General features: G+C 38.2%; 1 protein-coding gene across 1 annotated transcript in view; it reads right to left on the bottom strand.

Annotated features, from left to right (window-relative positions):
* The window catches only part of PIAS1 (protein inhibitor of activated STAT 1), a 99,849-nt gene extending 96,265 nt beyond the window's left edge, over nucleotides 1–3,584 (bottom strand). Inside the window, exon 1 of the mRNA XM_016140978.2 lies at nucleotides 3,473–3,584. Within this exon, the coding sequence (XP_015996464.1) occupies nucleotides 3,473–3,496 (24 nt within the window). The 5' untranslated portion in view covers nucleotides 3,497–3,584. The remainder of the gene's footprint in view (nucleotides 1–3,472) is intronic.
* Nucleotides 3,585–19,201: the final 15,617 nt, after the last annotated feature.

Below are 19,201 nucleotides of genomic sequence, written 5' to 3'. Positions count from 1 at the left end.
TAACCATGATATTTCTAAGTGCTAGGGTTACAGGTGTTTATTTTTCTGCCTACTCTTTAGCATTCTCTGAAATTTTCCCAAGCAAAATGATATTTGCAAGAATTAACATCTATGATTTCAACTAACAAACTCCCAAATCTTCCCTGCAAAAAACCCAACTTATACCCCAATATACCCTGGCATAGTGCAAAAGGGAAAGTATCAGCAATAACATAACTAGAATTCTCAGTGAGGGAGGCACCAGAGAGGGCTCCAGGACTAACATGGCACCTCCAACAGCTTATACAGTACAGGGTTCTGAAATCACAAGACCTACATTCATGACCCTGCCACTTTTATTTATATGACCTTGGGCTAGTCACTTACCCTTTCTGGGCTCTTATCAATAAAAGGAAGGTATTAACCTGTCTTTCCTACCGCAAAGAACTTTTAGAAAGATCAAGTGAAATAAAGTGATATGTTATGTACTGCAAAGTACTACATATTATTCAAATATTTTTTAAAAATTACAAAAAAAAAAAAGTGCTTAATGCCAGAGCAGAATACTTCAGAAAACACTACAACCAATTCTGTGAAGTAATGAACCAGTGGTTTCATCTGTTCTTAAAGGCTACATCTTCATTATAAACGCCCAGTTTTTCAGGAACTTAGATTCTTCATCCTAGTTCCCACTACAACCACGGGCCATTTTATTTTTTTATTCCTTGCTACCAGAAAGAAGGTACCAATTATACTAAACTCTAAAGCCTAAGCAAGAACCCTGGAGCAGCATGTTGGAATTCACCAGGAGAAACCCAAGGTTAATCAGCTATGGACTCACCACTAAGCATTATAGCAATCAACAGGGATTACAAGATACTCTTTGAAAAGAAAGACAATACAATAACCCAGGAAAAGGCAGCATTTCAAAAACAATTATATGAAATAGTTAAAAACTAAAGTGTTTTATAAATTGTTCTTAAATACTGTTCATAGAAATGGTGACTTAAAACAAAAGCCATATAAAAAAACAAGTTATGGAGTTCCAAATCAAATCCATGAATAAACTGTCAGATTTATTTGCTTCAATCTTCAAAGCTTACTGCACCAAAAATTATATATACACATTCTAAAATAACTATGGTAGGAATTCCTATCCCCCTCCTCCAAAAGTAAGAATAGCAAAACTAGTCACAATCAAGTATTAAACATCTTAATACAACTATCAGCAACTAAGGAATTTATCACAGCTCCTCAAAGTACTGGGCACACACAATGACAGACCAGTAATATCAAAACAGTTATAATTTGAAAATAGAAAATAAAAGTAGAAAACTCCTCTGGAAAAGCTCAAGTAGATTTTGGAGGGAGCAAGAAAGGAGATCAATTTTCCAAAAATGTTTCTCCCAAGTGTTTAGCGTTCATCTGAAACAAGTTCATTTTTGTAACAAGAAACTTTAGCTAACAAGACTCACACCAGGGATCTGATCTATTACCAAAGGCACTTTCTTAAAATGAGAAAGAACAAAGGAGGAAATCTCCCAGCATGTGCTTTCCATACCAGTTTCTTTGGACAGCATCAAGAATGACAATATAGCCAGTACAAGCTTTTCAGCTTTACTCTGCGGTCCATGTATAACAGAACTGATTAGCTATCGTTCGAAAGGATTTCTAACAAAATAAATCTTAGAAGGCTAAAGATCACATAGTAACTACATTTTAAAACTACAGAAAACAGTATCTTAAAGTTATGTACTCTTTATTTAAAGAGTTAGTTACCTCCAAATATTCAAATTCCTAAGGCTTTTGCATTTCAGTCAATAGTTTGAAACTGGAAAAAAACGAAACTAACCATTCTAAATCTGCTCTCCCTTAATTTGTAATTAGAAGTAAATTAAAAAAGAATGACACTCAAAGAAGGTGCCTTAATAGACAAATTTTGGAATGTTAACATCGCAAAATTATTGGGGGAAACGAGCTTTCCAGCAAAGCTTTTTCCACAGAAAAACTCTCCAGAAACAAACCTGGTGTTTGGTTGTTCTAGAAGCTGTCGTTTCATTATAAAGGAGGAAAAAAATTTTTAATGATTTTTATTAATTATAAAAAGAGGACCCCTCGAAGATTTGCAACTGTATATCTCAATCCACTGATAGAGATGTCAGTTCTCCAGGTTAGAATATAACCAGCTGCTTGGTTCACACACAGGAAACCACAGAGAAGGGAATATCGCGTTCAGAGCCTTGAAATAATATGCGTTAGTTAAAAACTGCCTGCTACTAAACCAAAATTATTCAAGCAGAGCCCCATTTGTCACAATCCAATCATAAGTGTTCCACCCCCCTCCCCCAACTGCTTGTGTAGTGGTATATTTGCTTCGGTAAAGAAGCCATCATCAGGTAAAGAAGACTGGGGTGGGAGAAAAAGCGGGGAAAGGGGGGCACCCTTTCATCCAATTTCGCGAGGCGTGAGTAATTGGTACAGTTGAGAGGAACGGAGGAACGTTCTATTTATTGGGGGTTGAAGTACGATGAGGGGAGAATTTCGTTCAAATCAATATGGCCAGCAAGATGTCCCTACAAACAAAAGGCAACGGGGGGATATAAACACGAACCATTCACCTCCATCAGCTATAGCATCGCCATCATGGTGTGTGCAAAGACCCCCAAAGGCTCCTCTAACCCTCCACACCAACCGAAGGAAGAGAAGGAAAGAGAGGTGCTTCCCACCACCCACTACTGCTTCCAAATAGGGCTTTCTCCCCATGGTTGCCCAGAATGAGAGAGAGCGCAACGTCCCGCCCAGGCAGACTCCCCCGCTTACCCTCAACCGAACCCCAAAGCCGGCCCTGAGCTCACTAAACTTTACTGGAGCTTCTCCCCACATCCCTACCCCATCGCCCCAGGATCGCGCTGCACACAAGCAGGGCACCCCGGGCGCCTCCTGACAGGCGGGCAGCCGGGGAGAGCCGAGTCCGGGGCGGGGGCAGTAGGGAGCCACGGAGGGGCGGGGCGGCCGGAGCCAAGTTCCCGGGGGTCTGAAGAGAGCGCCTGACAGGAGCCCGGGACTGCAAAGGAGGAAGAGGAAGCGGCGGTGGGGAGCTTTCCCAATCCCCCCTACTAGTACACACTGCCCCAGCCCCCGCTCCCCATGGGGGGCGGGGAGACTGACTGGACAGGGAAGAAGCCGAGCCCCAGGGGCAGCTGCAGTCCCCACCTCCTCACTCCCGATCTCTTCCCCCGCCACCCCCGCCAGAGGCGCACACAACAATAACACGCCGGGGACAACCCGTCAGCGCCCCCGAGGCACCCGGGGCCCGCGGCCCGTCGCTGCCGGGCCCCCTCAGCTAGGGCCGGGTGCGCCGATCTCCCCTACAACTCCAGACCCGGGTAGAGTCTGGCCCGAGCGGCCCCCCAGGGTCGGACCCATCCCCCCCGGCACCAGCGGCGCCGTCTCCGCGGCCGAATATTAGAAGTGAATTCGAGCTGCGCTTTACCTTTAGTTCCGCACTGTCCGCCATCTTGCGTCTGTCAGCGCAAGCGCACTGAACCTCGCCAGGGGCCGCCGCTAGACCCGCCCCCCTAGCCAGCCTGGCCCCGCCCTGGCCCTTCCCCTCTCGTCCCTCCACCTCCCCGGCCCGCCCCCGGCCTCCGCCCTGCTCCTGGAGCTCTAAGCCCCGCCCCGGGCACGTACAGCTGCGAAACGGACACGTACCATTTAAATAATGGCGCCAAGAGGAGAGGTTTGACAGTTACTCCCCCCCTCGGCCTCCCCGCCCCCCATCCTGGCCTGGCTTGGGCCTCCAGAGAAAGGCCGTAGTGAGAGGGCTGCTGGCCTGAGCCCCGCCCCTCTACAGCTTGCAGAACCCTTCAGCAAAGCTTCGATGGCTACACGGTCACATGAAACAATAATGTCCCCCTCCCCAATCGGCAAGCCCTTTTCAGCACCTGCTACCTGCGAGGCTACGCATGGCTAAAAATAACAATCTGTTACATTTAAGGATCACTTGATGAAGCATTACTAGGTTTATTAGCTAAGATTCTTCTCATGATAGCCCAGTGAAGTAGGCAGGGAAGAGATTACAATTCCCGGGGTATACGTTCAGAAGTGAAAGCTCAGAGAGAAAAGATGACCTACCCAAACAAGCAGGTGACCTACCCAAACAAGCACTTAACAGGGGTCGCCTACGACAAAATTCTGAAGACGTTAATTCATTAACTTCTTTGTTTCAGCAAGTTATTATTTAGTGACTATGTGCCGGCACTGTTTCTAAGGGCTATATATATATACCGGAAAATGAAATACAACAAAGTCCCTGCCCCACATATGGTGAACCAGTAATGATACAATTACAAGTGGTGATCAGTACCAGAGAAGAGCAAATGGTCCAGTGAGGAAAAAAAAAGATTGAGAGGAGATGTATTTAATCCTGGGAGGGCTTTCTCCACTAAATTAACATTTAAGTAGACATGATGAAAGAATTATTTCACACCTTTTCTTCTCTACTAAAAGCCTCCTATATATCCTCCCCAATCCTCACTTTTTGCTGCTCAAGTTTGTCTCATACCTCATGTCAGAGAGAGAGAGAGAGAACTCCCTTATCTTTTGACCATCAAAACTACTCTCATAGGCGTTAGTAACATTTGGATTACTATGAATGAACTGTGCCTGTGAAGGCCAGTCCCTCCACCAGTGATCTGGATTCCTTTCACTCCCACATTCTTAAGGATTTTACTCCTACAATTACCTCACCATCCAGCATCATTACTCCCCGACCCCCCCATTAGAGTACCCCTATCAGCATATAAACATAGTGAAATTCCTCCCATCTTAAACAAACCTCCCTTGACTCCAAAATTACCTCCAGAACTGCTCTACTGCATAAATTCTCAAAAAAATTTATCTACAGTGCTTGTTCCCACTTCTTCACTTTCTCACTTCACATTCACTTCTCTGCCTACTCTGATGCAGTTTTGACTTCCCTCATCAAGATCACTAATGATCTCCATGTTTCCAAAGTTAATTACCAATTCTCAATTCTTATCTAAATTGACCTCTCAGCAGAACTGCAAACAAGTGACAAGCTTCCTTATTTTGAAACACTTTTTCCCCTAACTTTCTCAACATCTCACTGTCAGGATTATCCTGTTCTCTCAGAGGGACTCCTTTTCAAATTTCTTTGATTTCTCCCCTTGGGCTCAATCATTAAATGTTGCTGCGTTCCAAAGCTCAGTTCTTATCCTCTTCTTTTCTCTATTTGAACTCTCTCCAAGTGACGTCATCCAACTCCTTGACATTAAGTGTATAAACCGATGATTTTCAAAATTTCTGTCCAGCCCAGACCTCTCCACCAAAACCTAGATTCACAAATACAACTAGCTACTTAATATCTCTACTTCGTGGTTCAGTTATCTCAAAGAGAGCCTTGATTTTATCCCAATCCTGCTTATCACCAGGTATTTTCAGTGAATGGTACCATCATCCACCTAGTTGTTCAAGCTAAAAATCTAGAAATCATCCTCAGTTCCTCTCTTTCATTCACCTCTCGCATCCAATCTGTCAGCCAGTACAGCTGACCGTGCCTCTAAAACATATTCCAAGCCTTTCCATTTCGCTGAACCTGTACTGTTACAAATCACCCTACTCAAACTGCCATAGTTTTACAACGGGACTACTGGGAGGGTTACTCAACTGACAGGACTATGTTCAGATTTCTGTGGCCTTAGACACTCTTGCTTTTTAGAGATTGTGGTATAATAAAAAGTATAATTCAACTTTGTTTCTGGTTTCTGGCACAAAGCTCTAAAAACCCTAGATACTTCCCCATTGGATTGTCTTTTGTTATTAATAATGAGCCCCTTTTCAACACACCTGATTCTGTGCTAATTAGGTGACTCAGGGTGGGGCTCCTTATGAAGTCTGGGTCTGGATGGGAGCTATCAATGGAAAAAGTTGAAAACCAAATGATATTACTTATATGTGGGATATAAACCTAAAAGCAACACAGGAACAAGACAGAGACTCATGGACATGAACTATAGACTAGTGGTTACCAGAGGGTAGAGGATGAGGGGAGGGGAGAGGTCAATGGAGTAAAGGGGGTCAAATATAAGGGGGTAGTGGGAGAGTGAAGTGGATGAAGGGGATCAAATATATGGTAGCTGAAGGGAACTGGACTTCGGGTGATAAATACACAAAAGAATATACAGTGCAACCAGAAAGAGAAGGCCTAAGAAGAATTTTAAATGACTGGCTAAATGTTAAAGGGATACTCCCATCCAGAGCCAATTTGCAAAAATTAGGAAAGGTTTTTTTTTTGTTTTTGTTTTGTTTTGTATTTTAAGTTCCCAGTGTTCAAGGAACTCTCAGGAAAAATACTGGCTGAACGCAAGCTAAGGCTTGAACAATCAAGAACAGCAAACTCTGAGGAAGGGAAAAAAATTTGATTTCCAGAGTTAACACATTATAATATTCAAATGTCAGAAAACATAGAGGATAGAAAGCAATGGGATAACATTTAAGTGCTGCCAAATAGGAATTTGGCAAAACCATCCTTCAGAAATGAATAAGAATGTAAGACATTCCAAGATAAATAAAAGCTAAGAGAGTGTGTTACTAATAAGCCTGCCCTAGAAGAAATGCCAAAGAGAATCCTTTAGGCTGAAATGAAAGGGCAATAACCAGTAACATGAAGCCATATGAAGAAACATAGAACACTGGTAAAAGTAACTACATAGGTAAATATAAAAGTAAGTCAGCATTATTGTACTTTTGGTTTGTAATTTTTCTATTTTTTTTATATGAGACAAATGCACAAAATAACAAATCTATGTTAATGGACATATAATGTATAAGGATGCAATCCGTGACAATAACTATTAAGAGACAGAGATGTATGAGAGTAGAGTGTTTGTATATTGTTGAAATTTAGTTAGTATTATTTAGATCGGGTTGGAGAATCACTAAAACATATACAGAAAAGGAAAGAAGAAGAGAGGGAATCAAAAGAGAACGCTACATTAAAAAAATCAACCAGATACAAAAAAATGCAATAATAGAGGAAGTGAGCAATAAAAAAATATATAAATCATACAGAAAATGGTTAAATGACCAAAGAAAATCCTTTCTTATCACTAATTACTTTAAAGGTAAATGGATTAAACTCTCCAATTAAAAGAAAGATGTCAGATGGATTTAAAAAACATGATCCATTTATATGCTGTCTATAAAGAACACTCCTTAGATACAAAGACAAAAGAGGTTGAAAGTAAAAGAATGGGGAATATAGTCTATGTAAATAGTAATGAAAATTGGGGTGGTTATATCATTAGCAGACAAAATAGATTTTATTTAATTTCTTATTTTAATTTTTTTTATGGTGACATTGGTTAACGAAATCCAATAAGTTTCAGCCGTGCACTTTATCAATAAGGCATATATATATTTACACTATGTGTTCACCTCCCATAGTTAGATTTCTTTCTGTCACCACAGATTTGACCCCCTTTACCCTGTCTACCTCCCCTCACCCCACCCCCAACCTCTGGTAGCCACTAGTCTATAGTCCATGTCCTTGAGTCTCTGTTGGTTTGTCCTGTTCATTTGTTGCTTTTAGGTTTATATCCCACATATAAGTGATATCATGTGATTTTCAACTTTTTCTATCTGGCTTATTTTGCTTAGCATGATTATCTCGAGGTCCATCCATGTCACAAATGGCAGTATTTCATCTCTTATTATGGCTGAGTAATATTCCATTATGTACATGTACCACAGCTTCTTTAGCCAATCATCTATCATAGAACACTTCAGTTGCTTCCATATCCTGGCCACTGTGAATAATGCTGCTATGAACATCAGTGTGAAAATATCTTTTGGGATATGGTTTTTCAAGTCTTTGGGTAAATACCGTATAGAGAGATTGCTAGACCATGTGGTAGATCAATTCTTAGTTTTTTGAGGAACCTCCATACCGCTTTCCATAGTGGCTGTACCAATTTGCAGTCCCACCAGCAGCGTATGAAGGTTCCTTTTTCTCCGTATCTTCTCCAACATTTGTTATTACTTGTCCTGTTGATTATAGCTATTCTAACAGGTGTGAGATGGTATCTCATTGTGGTTTTGATTTACATTTTCCTAATAGCTAATGATGTTGAATATCTTTTCAAATATTTATTGGTCATTTGTATGTCCTATAGGGAGAAGTGTATGTTCAGGTCCTCTGCCCATTTTTTGATTGGATTGTTTGGTTTTTTGTTGTTATTGAGTTGTATGAGTTCTTTGTATATTTTGGATTTTGGCCCTCATTGAAGGCATTGCTTGCAAATATATTTTCCCATTCTGATCGTTGTCTATTTTGTTAATGGTTTCTTTTGCTGAGCAGAAGATTTTTAGTTTGATGTAGTCCCATTCATTTATTTTTACTTTCCTTGCCTTTGAGGTCAAATTCATAAAATCTTCTTTAAGTCCAAGGTCCTTGAGTTTAGTTTCTATGTTTTCTTCTATGCATTTTATTGTTTCATGTCTTATATTCAGGTCCTTAATCCATTTCGAGTTAATTTTAGTGTGTAGCAATAGATGACAATCTAGTTTCATTCTTTTGCAGGTGGTCTTCAAGTTTTCCCAGCACCATTTATTGAAGAGGCTTTCCTTTCTACACTGTTTTTGGCTTTTTTGTTGAAAACTATTTGCCCATAGAAATATGGGTTTACTTTTGAACTCTCGATTTCTGTTCCACTGGTTGGTGTGCCTGTTTTTCTGCGAATATCATGCCATTTTGATTACTATCGTTTTGGAGTATAATTTGAAGTTGGGCAGAGTAATGCCTCCAGCCTCGTTCTTTTTTCTCAGATGGCTTTGGCAATTTGGGGTCTGCAAAATAGATTTTAAAACAAAAAGGTTTATAAGAGACAGAGAAGGGCATCATATATTGATAAAAGCTTTTTTTAAATCCATTCTGCCAATCTTCATCTTTTAACTGGAGAGTTTAATTCATTTACATTTATTTTGATAAAAGGTTTAATCTATAACAAAGATATAACATATACAAACATATATGTACCTAATGACAGAGTCTCAAAATATGTGAAACAAGCACACGTGAACCATTCTCCAGGACAGACTATATCTTAGGCCACAAAACAAGCCTTAATAAAATAAAAAATATTGAAATCACACAAAATATCTTTGCCTAATACAAAAGAATGAAACTAAAAATCAATAACAAGGAAAATTGTAAAATGCACAAATATGTGAAAATTAAACAACACACTCATAAATAGCCATTCGATCAAAGAAGAAACCACGAGAGAAATTTAAAAATACCTTGTGATGAATTTAAACAAAACACAGCATACTGAAACATAGGATATAAGGAAAGCAATACTCATTGGGATATTTATCATTGTAAAGACATACATTTAAAAAGGAGAAAGATTTCTCCTTTTGGACTAGAAAAGGAAAAGCAAACTAACCCCAAAGATAGCTGAAGGAAGGAAATAATAAAGATTAGAATGAAGGTAAATGAAAGAGAGAGTAGAAAAACAATAGAGAAAAATCAACAAACCCAGAAGTTGGCTTCTTGAGGAAATCAACAAAATTTACAAGTCTTTAGCTAGACTAACTAAGGAAAAAGGAGAGAAGACTCAACTTACTAAAATCAGAAATGAAAGAATATATATTACTATCAATTTCATAGAAATAAAAAAGGTTATAAGGAAATAATATAAACAACTGTACTCTAACAAATTGTATAACTTAGACAAAATGGACAAATTCCTAGAAACGATCTACCAAATTGATTCATGAAGAAATAGAAAATCTGAACAAACCTATACCAAGTAAGGAGATTGAATCAGTAATAAAAAAAAATCCTCCCAACAAAGAAATCCCAGGACTAGATGACTTCATTAATGACATCTATCGAACATTTAAAAAAGAATTAACACCAATCCTTATCGAACTCTTCCAAAAATATATTTTCTAACTCATCCTATAAGACCAGCATTAGACAGATACTGAGCCAGACAAAGATGCTCAAGAAAAGAAAACTGCAGACCAATATTCCTTATGAATCCCTTGATTAAGTTTATTCCTAAGAAATTTATTCTTTTTTATACTGTTATAAGTGAAATTATTTTCTTAATTTTTTCAAATTGTTCATTACTAGTGTATATAAATATAACTAATTTTTGTGTGTTGATTTTTTATTTTACACCTTTGCTGTATATGTTTAACTCTTAAGTGGCAACTTTTGTATTATATAATTTACCATAATAAAAAAATAGTTAAACAATTTAACTTAGAAATTTATTGTCATACATGCCTATGTAGGAAAATTAAAAAGTTGAAAATTAATTATATAACTATCCATCTCAGGAAGATATTAGATCAGCAAATCAAACTCAAACTAGCAATAAGAAAATAATAAAAATGAGAACAGAAATAAATTTGAAACAAATATAAAATAGAGAAGATCAATAAAGACAAAAGTTGGCTATTTGAAAATTATAATAAAATGGGTTGCTCCCAATAAAACTGATAAAGAAAAAGGAAATTATCATTATCATGAATGAACCAAGGATCACCAAAGACGTTATAGAATTATAGACAATAAAATAGATAATAAAACACACTATGAACAGCCTGATTCTAATGCAGTCAATGATTTAAATGAAAAGAACAAATTTCACAAATCATATAATTTACCAAAGCTAACTGAAGAAGAAATCGAAAATGAGAATAGTCCTACATCTATTAAAGAAATTGAATCCATTATTTAGAAGCTTCTAAAAAGAAAATTCTAGACAGATGATTTCACTAGTGAATTTACCAGGAGGAAATGATAACTAATCTTATAAAAAGTCTTCCCAAGAACAGAAAAAGATATAACATACTCAACTTTTTTTGAGGCCAGGGTCTTGAAACCTAACAAGGATATTACAAGAAAGAAAAAGTATAGATATTCTCTCTCATTCTCATGAAGGCAAAAAACTTAAGCAAAATGTTAGCAAACTGAATCCAGCGATATATATAAGTATAATAGAATATAACCAATAGACACTTATTTTAGGAACAAAAAAGTTAGACAACCAACCATTTTAATTTACCACATTAATAGAAACAAAGAGAAAAATCATACTGATAGATGCAGAAAAAGTAGTTAATAAAAATTTAACACCTATTTATGATAATAACTTTAGTGAACTAGTAATAAAAAGTAATTCCTCTATATAAGTACAAGAATCTGCCGAAAACCTATAGAAAACATAGTTAATGGTAAAATGTTGAAAATATTCCTTTGATAATGGGAATGAGACAAAGATGACAAGGTAAGTAGAAGAAAATATCAGGATTAGAAAGGAAATAATAAAACTGTCATTCATAGGAAACATGATTGTGCATGGGGAAAATCTAAAAGAATTCTCAGAAGAACTATTAGATATTAGAACTAATAAGTGAATTTATTAAGTTCACTGTATGCAAGGTAGGCTAACAAAAGTCAATTATGTTTCTTTTTCTTTTGTTTTGTTTTCTTTTTTTTTTTTAGGCTAGGTAACCCTTGGTTGCCTTGTCAGTTCACGATCCCTTATTTTTTATTTTTTAAGCCTACAGCATCTGGTCTTCCCATCCAAGTACTAACCAGGTCCAACCCTGCTTAGCTTCCAAGATCGGATAGGATTAGGCTTGTTCAGGGTAGCATGGTCATAAGCAATTACATTGCTATATATCAGCAATAAACAAATAGAAACTATAATTCAGAAAAAATTCCAATTACAATTGCATTTTTAAAATAAAAAAATATCTTGGAACACATCTTTAAAAAAGGGGCTTCTACACTGAAAACTATTAAATTTTTGCTGAAGTTAAATAAGACCTAAATAAATAGCAGCATTATACTCTTTTTATAGGTTTGAATGTAAAGATGTCACTTCTCCCCAAACTGGTATACATTTAGTTGGAACATATTCAATGTAATTGAAATCAAAATTCTGGTAGATTAGTTGTAGATACTAATAAACTGGTTCTAATATTTATAAAAATGCAATGATTCAGAAATAACAAATGCAGTGTTAAGGGAAACAACCTAAGTGGAAGCCTCACACTACTGGATATCAAAACATTATAAATCTAGAGTGATTAAATCATTGTAATATTGGCACAAGGATAGATAAATAGACCAAGGAACAGAAGAAATAGTTCAGGAACAGTTAGAAAAAGCATGATCCTCTCAATAACACATATAGGTCAATTAGATTTCATATAGCAAAAAATAAATCTTACCCCTTCCTCAAACCATACATAGAAAGCAATTCCAGATAGATTATAAATCTAAATATGAAATATAAAATAAATAAATCTCTGTATGTTATCATAGAAGAATATTTTCATGATCTTAAAGTAGTCAGAGATTTCCTAAACAGGACACAAAAAGTGCCAACCACAAAGGAAAACATTAATAAGTTGGAGAATGTTAAAATTAAAACTTTTCTTCATCATAAGATACTAAGGCAAGCCAATAGTGGGAGAAGATATTTGAAATACATGTGTTCAGCAAAAAAGGTCATCTAGAATATTATATTACAAGTTCCTAAAACTCCTTCAACTTAATTTCCCAAAATAAGAAAGAGACAACCCAATAGAGTAAATAGACAGGAGACCTGAATTGGCACTTCACTAAAGAGCATATTCTGAATGACCGATAGATCTATAAAGAAATGCCCGGCTTCATCAGTCATCAAGGAAACACTCATAAAACTATAGGGTGACAAATTTGGGAGAAAGAAAGAAATAAGTTTCGCTCAGCTTACACATAACTTTCTTTGAGATGTCTTCTTATCTAAAGTCAGTACCTGGTAGAGTTTATTTCACCTGTAGTCAACATTTGCCTTATTTTTAGCTGCCCCATATCTACATCACCTCCATTATAAAAAACTTCACAGAGGAAATTTACATTGTGGGAATTTTGGTGGAGGCCCCAAGCTGAGGGAAAACAGTTTCATGATTAAACCAGGAGAACAGGTGTCTGAACCAATCCCAGCTAAGCAAAACCTTACTGCTGACCCTTCAAGCACAACTTCCTGCGGCATGATTTGCTACCCAGTCTCTGGATCTCGCAAGGTTCTAATTCACTTTCCAAGTCTGCTCCTCCAGGCTCCCTTTGATCTTAAGAACTTCCAATTATCTTCCAATGAATTTCCATTTTTTTTTTAAAACTTAAGAGGACTTCTTTGCATGCAATTAAGAATCCTGATAATGCATCATTCTCTTGTTCTTTTTTTTTTATTACACTTATCATAGTGTATAATTATTTTATTCATTTGTTGTTTGTCTACTCGGTGGTGACCTATACCTAAGAATAAGCTCCAGGAGGTCAGGGCTTATATCTGTCTTGTTTTCCACTGTATCCCCTGCACTTAGAACAGAGCCTGACATATAACAGGAACTCAGTAAATGCTAATTGAATGAATGAATGAATGAATGAATGCCTCCTTTGCTTACTACTTTGCTGTCTTATTCATTTCACAGACAAAGGATTTTTATCAGCCATCTTCACTAAAAGGCTTAACTCAACATATTTTCTTGTCAGGACATTTTAAACCAATGATTAAGAAGTCTGTATTTAGTGAGCCTAGCTTCAAGATAGGCCTAGGATCTAATTTCAGGATGAAAGATTAGAAAGCTGCCTCATGTTGCTTCTTTTCAAATATGCCAGATATTTATAAAACCTTTTAGTTGCTAAAAAAAAATTCAATTTTTTTTCTCACTAACATTCTGTCATTCAACAAAGCAGATAACCATTTTAAGAATGTTCATTATTTTAGTGAACTAAATTAAGCCATTTCTTATTTTGAATAAAAACAAAACAAAACTTTTATTGTTAATAAAAACAAACATTTAGACTTTTTCTGAATCAACCCTCTTGGAAAAACACATTAACTGTGCTTTTCAGTCTTTAATAGAATTCCAGAATGAAATATCAGGTAAGAAAGGGAGAATAGAATAAGGAAATATCCCAATTTTAACATATTTTGTGTGTCACTTAGTAGAAGGACATCAATTTCTAGGATTCGGTATTTTTATCCAGCTTTAAAGCAAAATTAAATTTTATTTGAAGGTGATCTCAGAACCTACCCTCAGAACCATAAAAATAGAGTAGTGGAAGCACTACTTGTTAAAAAACTAGACCCAGAGACATGAATAGTAAAAGGTTATTGTTACTTATAGTCTATTTAACTGCAATAAACCCTTGAAACAAACACACACAAAAAACTGTGATAGTCATTAAATTTGTTCAGAAATACCCAGGTGTTTATTTTCTGTGAACCGGATAAAATGAACATCTTCCCACACTGTTTGAAGTTAGGTATACTCATGTGATTTGCTTTGAATAAGAAAATGTTAGGAAAGGGAAGTTCTGTCACTTCTAGGCATCTGTGCCATGGCCCCCTTCTCCTAATGTGATGATTGTGGAAGCACATGTTGAAGTGGAGCTTCCATCAGCCAAGGCTCTTGAGTGACTACAATGTGCAGATGCCCCTGCTGACCCACACTGGACATGGAGCACAGGCGAGAACTTTTATTGTTTTAAGTGGCTGGTATTTGAGGGTTGTTATATGACATAACCTACCTTAATGTGACTGATCCCTAATATAAGGTGCTACCAGAAAGAAACTAACAAAAGTGTCATTGGCTTTGTGGCAGGGTGGGAGTGACAAGATAGTGAGCCATGTTACACAATGATGAAACATGTGGGAAAGCTGTTGCTTGAAACTACTTGGAAGATAGATTACATAGCCAATGAACTTGCAGATCTAGAAGAAGCAATAAGGAAACATAATGTTGGCTGTATTTAACAATGTATTGAGAGAGAGAGAGAGAGAGAGAGAGAGAGAGAGAGAGAGAGAGAGAGAGAGAGAGAGAGATGAGAACAGAAAGAGATAAAACTGGTTTGCAAGTAGGAATGAAAAGGAAAGAAAGAGTCCAGAAATTCAAAGACATGCAGAATTGGGAGACAGACTGCTTCTCAATACAAACTAGATTTTAAAAACCTGAAAACTCTGGGATATATAAGGATATAATCAAGGCTTTGCTCTCATATTCATGTTTAAAACCTCTGAATGGATTAAGGTGTCAGGATTAAAGGTCCAACCAGAATGGAACTTTGGAGTTCACTTTGGGAAAGGGCAAGAGAGGATATTTTGATTGTGGAAAAGGCATCTGGTGACCAGAAATGTGGATTGTAATAGTCCTTATGGCTGTTCACAAATATCTTAGTTCTCTTCTCCCAAGCACATGTAAGATTCCCCCATTCCATTTGAAATTAATTCTGGCCTTGTGACTGAATTTGGTCAATAAAATGTGAAAGAAAATCATGTGCGTCATTTTGGTGCAAAAGCTTAAAGAACCAGTGCTTACTCATCATTTCCTCTTCTTCTTCCCTGTGCCTTGGTGACTACGGAAGTGTGTTTAAGAGTAAGTGAGCTTCTGCAACTTTGTTGGGGCCCCTGGGGACCACTTATACATTTCCCTAACACCTGTGATGCCATTCTTACAGGCCCTTCTGAGAAAGCTGTCTTGTTCTGAGTCAGGTAGCTCTGCAACCCTCCCCACAACTGATTAGATGGAGGATTAGGCCCAAGTCAGTGGTGGTCATCTTTATAGACAGAAAATGAGGAAGTCTACAGAGTGTCAGGCATGAGAACACTAACAACCAGGCACCTTCTCTACTGCAGAGTGACTAGTGTACCTACCAGAACGACGCTTTAAGGAACAGTCAGAAGGAACATGTAGAGGATGTTTTGGTGTGCCACCACATCCCCTTTCAGGACCGAGGTGCTCATTCACCCTGAGGCTGGCATTATTGAGGAGTCTTTTTCCTATAGAAGCCGTTCTAAGACAGAGGGGGAAGCCTAGAGACCATCAGAGAAGACATTGAACAAAAAAGCATGACATAGCAGATACCATGGCCTCATAGAAACCATTCAGAAGTCAGAAATAACAGTTAAAAAGTAAGAAGTAGAGCAAGGTCAAACAGCTTTCCCAACGCATCCTTAAAATCAGTTGAAATAACTGAGTTCTACCCTCCAACCAACCAGAAAGAGCCTCAGGTGGGCATCTCCCTTGTGTTCTTATCCTCTTCCCACTTCCTGCTTGACCCTGGGACCATGTGACTGGGATACTCTGCCCACATTTGTCAGTCTGGACAGCGTTCTCTAAACCCCCAACTTCTGGCTCCAGTGTTGTTCTGAATCAAGTGATGACCCAGAACAAAGGTGCTTCTGCCTGTCTGACTCTGAGAACTGCATGTCCCTTTGGACACTGTCTTGGACCGCTGCCGCTACCCTGGGGGCTAGTCTAATGGCAGAGTCATTTTCTCTAGCTCCATCCCCTCAGGGTCTGGCTCCTCTTCTCTCTCCATTAATCCACGATACTGAGGGTACAGCCAAGTACACTCATGTTCTAATAATCTCCTTTTCCTTTTGGCTTTAGTTTCACCTCTAAAGAAAACACAGACATGACTTACAATTTTAGTTTTTCTCTCCTCATTTCTTGTTCTCTTGGTCTCTTTGTTTTATTCTTTAGCAAGAGACCTTCTCAAATTTCACACATTTGTTACATCAGAACTAAGGGTTACAGAGAACATTTAGCTAGTAGAATAAAGGTTCACGTTGAGTCTGAAATATTAGTTCAAATATTTCATGTCATCATATGAATTGTTAAAAGTTGCTTTTAAAATAGATTTATTTACTTTTTTTAAAGTTATGCAAAATTCTAAACATACACAAAAGAAATTATGTGATGAACTCTCATGTACCCATCATCTAGTCTGATTTATCTAAAATGTACATATTTATTTCTACTGCGTTCAGTTGAGTGAGAACAGTCAACAGATGATGAATCAACCTAGTTTACTTGCAGATAACTAAAGGTCAACTTAAAATTGACGACTACTGATAACATTGATTGACCTGTGTAGTGCTACTTCAGATATGAATTCTGCAACCCCCACCCTGAATTAGTTGGCAAAATTAATGATTCTTTCCTCTATACACCTCTTAAATCCATCTCTTATATCTCCACCCTATTTCTACAGTTTAAAGACCTTAGTCATTTCTTGTCTGTGTAACTAGATTTTGTATTTTGAGATTTTAATGTGTTGTCCTCTCCACCCCCAATATTTGCTCCTCTCTATTCCTCTCATTCAAGCAAAGGGTCAGCTCTGAATTATGAAATCTTCAGAAAGGTCAGAGGCAGAGCAGAAGGCAGAAGCAAGCAAACCCTTCAGGCTTTTGTTTCCCCAAAACGCAAACAGCTTGAGGGAGAATTAGAGGGTTTGCAAAGGAAAGGGGGGAAAACCTGTTTTCAGGTATGATAGTACTGAGAAGCAAAAATAGGGTTCCTTAGTGGGATGGTCCCCCATCAACAGGGACCCTGGTTCTGCTTCCTAGGAGATAGTAAATTCCCAGAGAGGAATGGCTACTGGCTGCATCTAGGCTAGGTGGCTATATGTAGACTCAAGAGAGATGCCCAGATACCAAAAATGGCACAAATAACAGAGATTAGCTGGGCCTAATGGAACCATGTGGGCAGGGTCAACATATGTCTTGGTGGTACCATATGTCTGATGAGGAAACATTTCCTCCCACTCCCATCATAGCACTGGGTGAGACTCGAGCTGTGAGGCACCACCCCTGCTAGGGAAGCTGGAAGAATTCCAGTCTAAGTTCATACAGCTGCTAATGCATGGCAGAGCTGGTATTTCAGGCCAGGTCTGTCAGCTTTAGCACCTGCATACTTAATCACTCTGCAGAATTGCAGAAATTGAGTGCCTAATACCTCTATCAGCTTCCTGAGGAATGATTGATAACTTTTTGCCCGAGAGATATGAGGAAATGTGTATCAGACACCCTTTCAGGTGACCCCTCTCCTGAGGCAGCTGTGAGGAGTGAAGGAGCTAGGCTAACGCTGCCTAGACTTCCTAGCACTCTCTGAGCCATGTGACAATGCCCGGCCTCAGGCTCCTCTTCTGTGAATTGAAGCTGCAACACCTACCTCAGAGAGTTCCTGGTGAGTATGAGATAAGATATTGTAGATGAAATAAACTATAATATACAAGTGTCTGGGTTTACAAGTAATATCAGAAAGAACAATAACTAGCACTTTCACAGGTAATAACCACAGCCCTGAGGCCCTGCTGGACCTTTAAGAGCAGTTCTGTTCCCTGAGGCTGAGCTCTCTGGTGTCTCAGCTCTGTACAGCCTGCTCCCCTTTCCCGGAACATCTTGCTCTTCTATCCCCTCCCCACTTTCCCATTTGCAAACTCTTGTTGATTTTCTGGTCTCAATGAAAGATGTCACGTTCTCTGGAAGACCTTCTTCCTGGACCCCCCCCCCCCAAATATCTAGGTGACGCACCCCTTCTCTGGGCAATCCCACCATGGGTGTGCCATCCCTTTAGTACTAAAATCCTCCATTCATCACCCCATTAGCCCACTTTTCTTCCCTGACAGCCCATCCCTCCAATTTCCAACTAAATTAGAAAGCTCCTGGAGAGTGTGTGTCATATCTTATTTATTATTGTATTTTGAAAGCCTAGAACTGGGCCTCATACCTAACAGACACTTAATATTTAAATATCTGTTAGATGAAGGAAGGTAAAAATATGCCCTCTGAGTCATCAAAGACATTCATTTGTGGCTCCAACAGTTTCAGAGCCAAGTAGGTCTTATTGAATTTCCTGAAAAGTGGTAGTCCAAATACAGCTTAAATATAACAAATCTAGTCACCAACTACCTATAAGCAGATCACAAAGTTCCTTCTTGAAGGGCTTGATAATTCTTTGATTTGCCTCATTGTGCTTGAGAAACATTTGCTGAGTAATTAGTAAACAAACGTAATATACCTTTCCTTGACCAGAAGTGAGGACAGAAGTAACTCATAAATTCTTACTGTTTACCATGACTTAGAGCTGAGCAATGTTCTGTGTTTCATAAAGTATAGAAATTGAGAACAGATCTTTTCCTCTTAAAAAAATATCAAAGTCCTGTATATGTGAGACTTGATGCCAGGAATTATGGGATGGCCGAGATAATCAAGAGTCTACATCCTAGATAATCCTGACTTCGGTTGTATATAGTCTTATACTGAAAGATAATAAACAGTGCACCATCTCCAGCCTTAACTCTGGCTTCTCCTCGAGTCCACAGATTTGTGCTCTGCTCTCA

The sequence above is a fragment of the Rousettus aegyptiacus genome, unplaced genomic scaffold (genome assembly GCF_014176215.1).
Source record: "Rousettus aegyptiacus isolate mRouAeg1 unplaced genomic scaffold, mRouAeg1.p scaffold_m13_p_3, whole genome shotgun sequence".
In the NCBI taxonomy this organism is placed as follows: domain Eukaryota; kingdom Metazoa; phylum Chordata; class Mammalia; order Chiroptera; family Pteropodidae; genus Rousettus; species Rousettus aegyptiacus.
The sequence above is the reverse complement of the archived record's forward strand: the minus strand, read 5'-3'. Positions and strand labels throughout refer to the sequence as shown.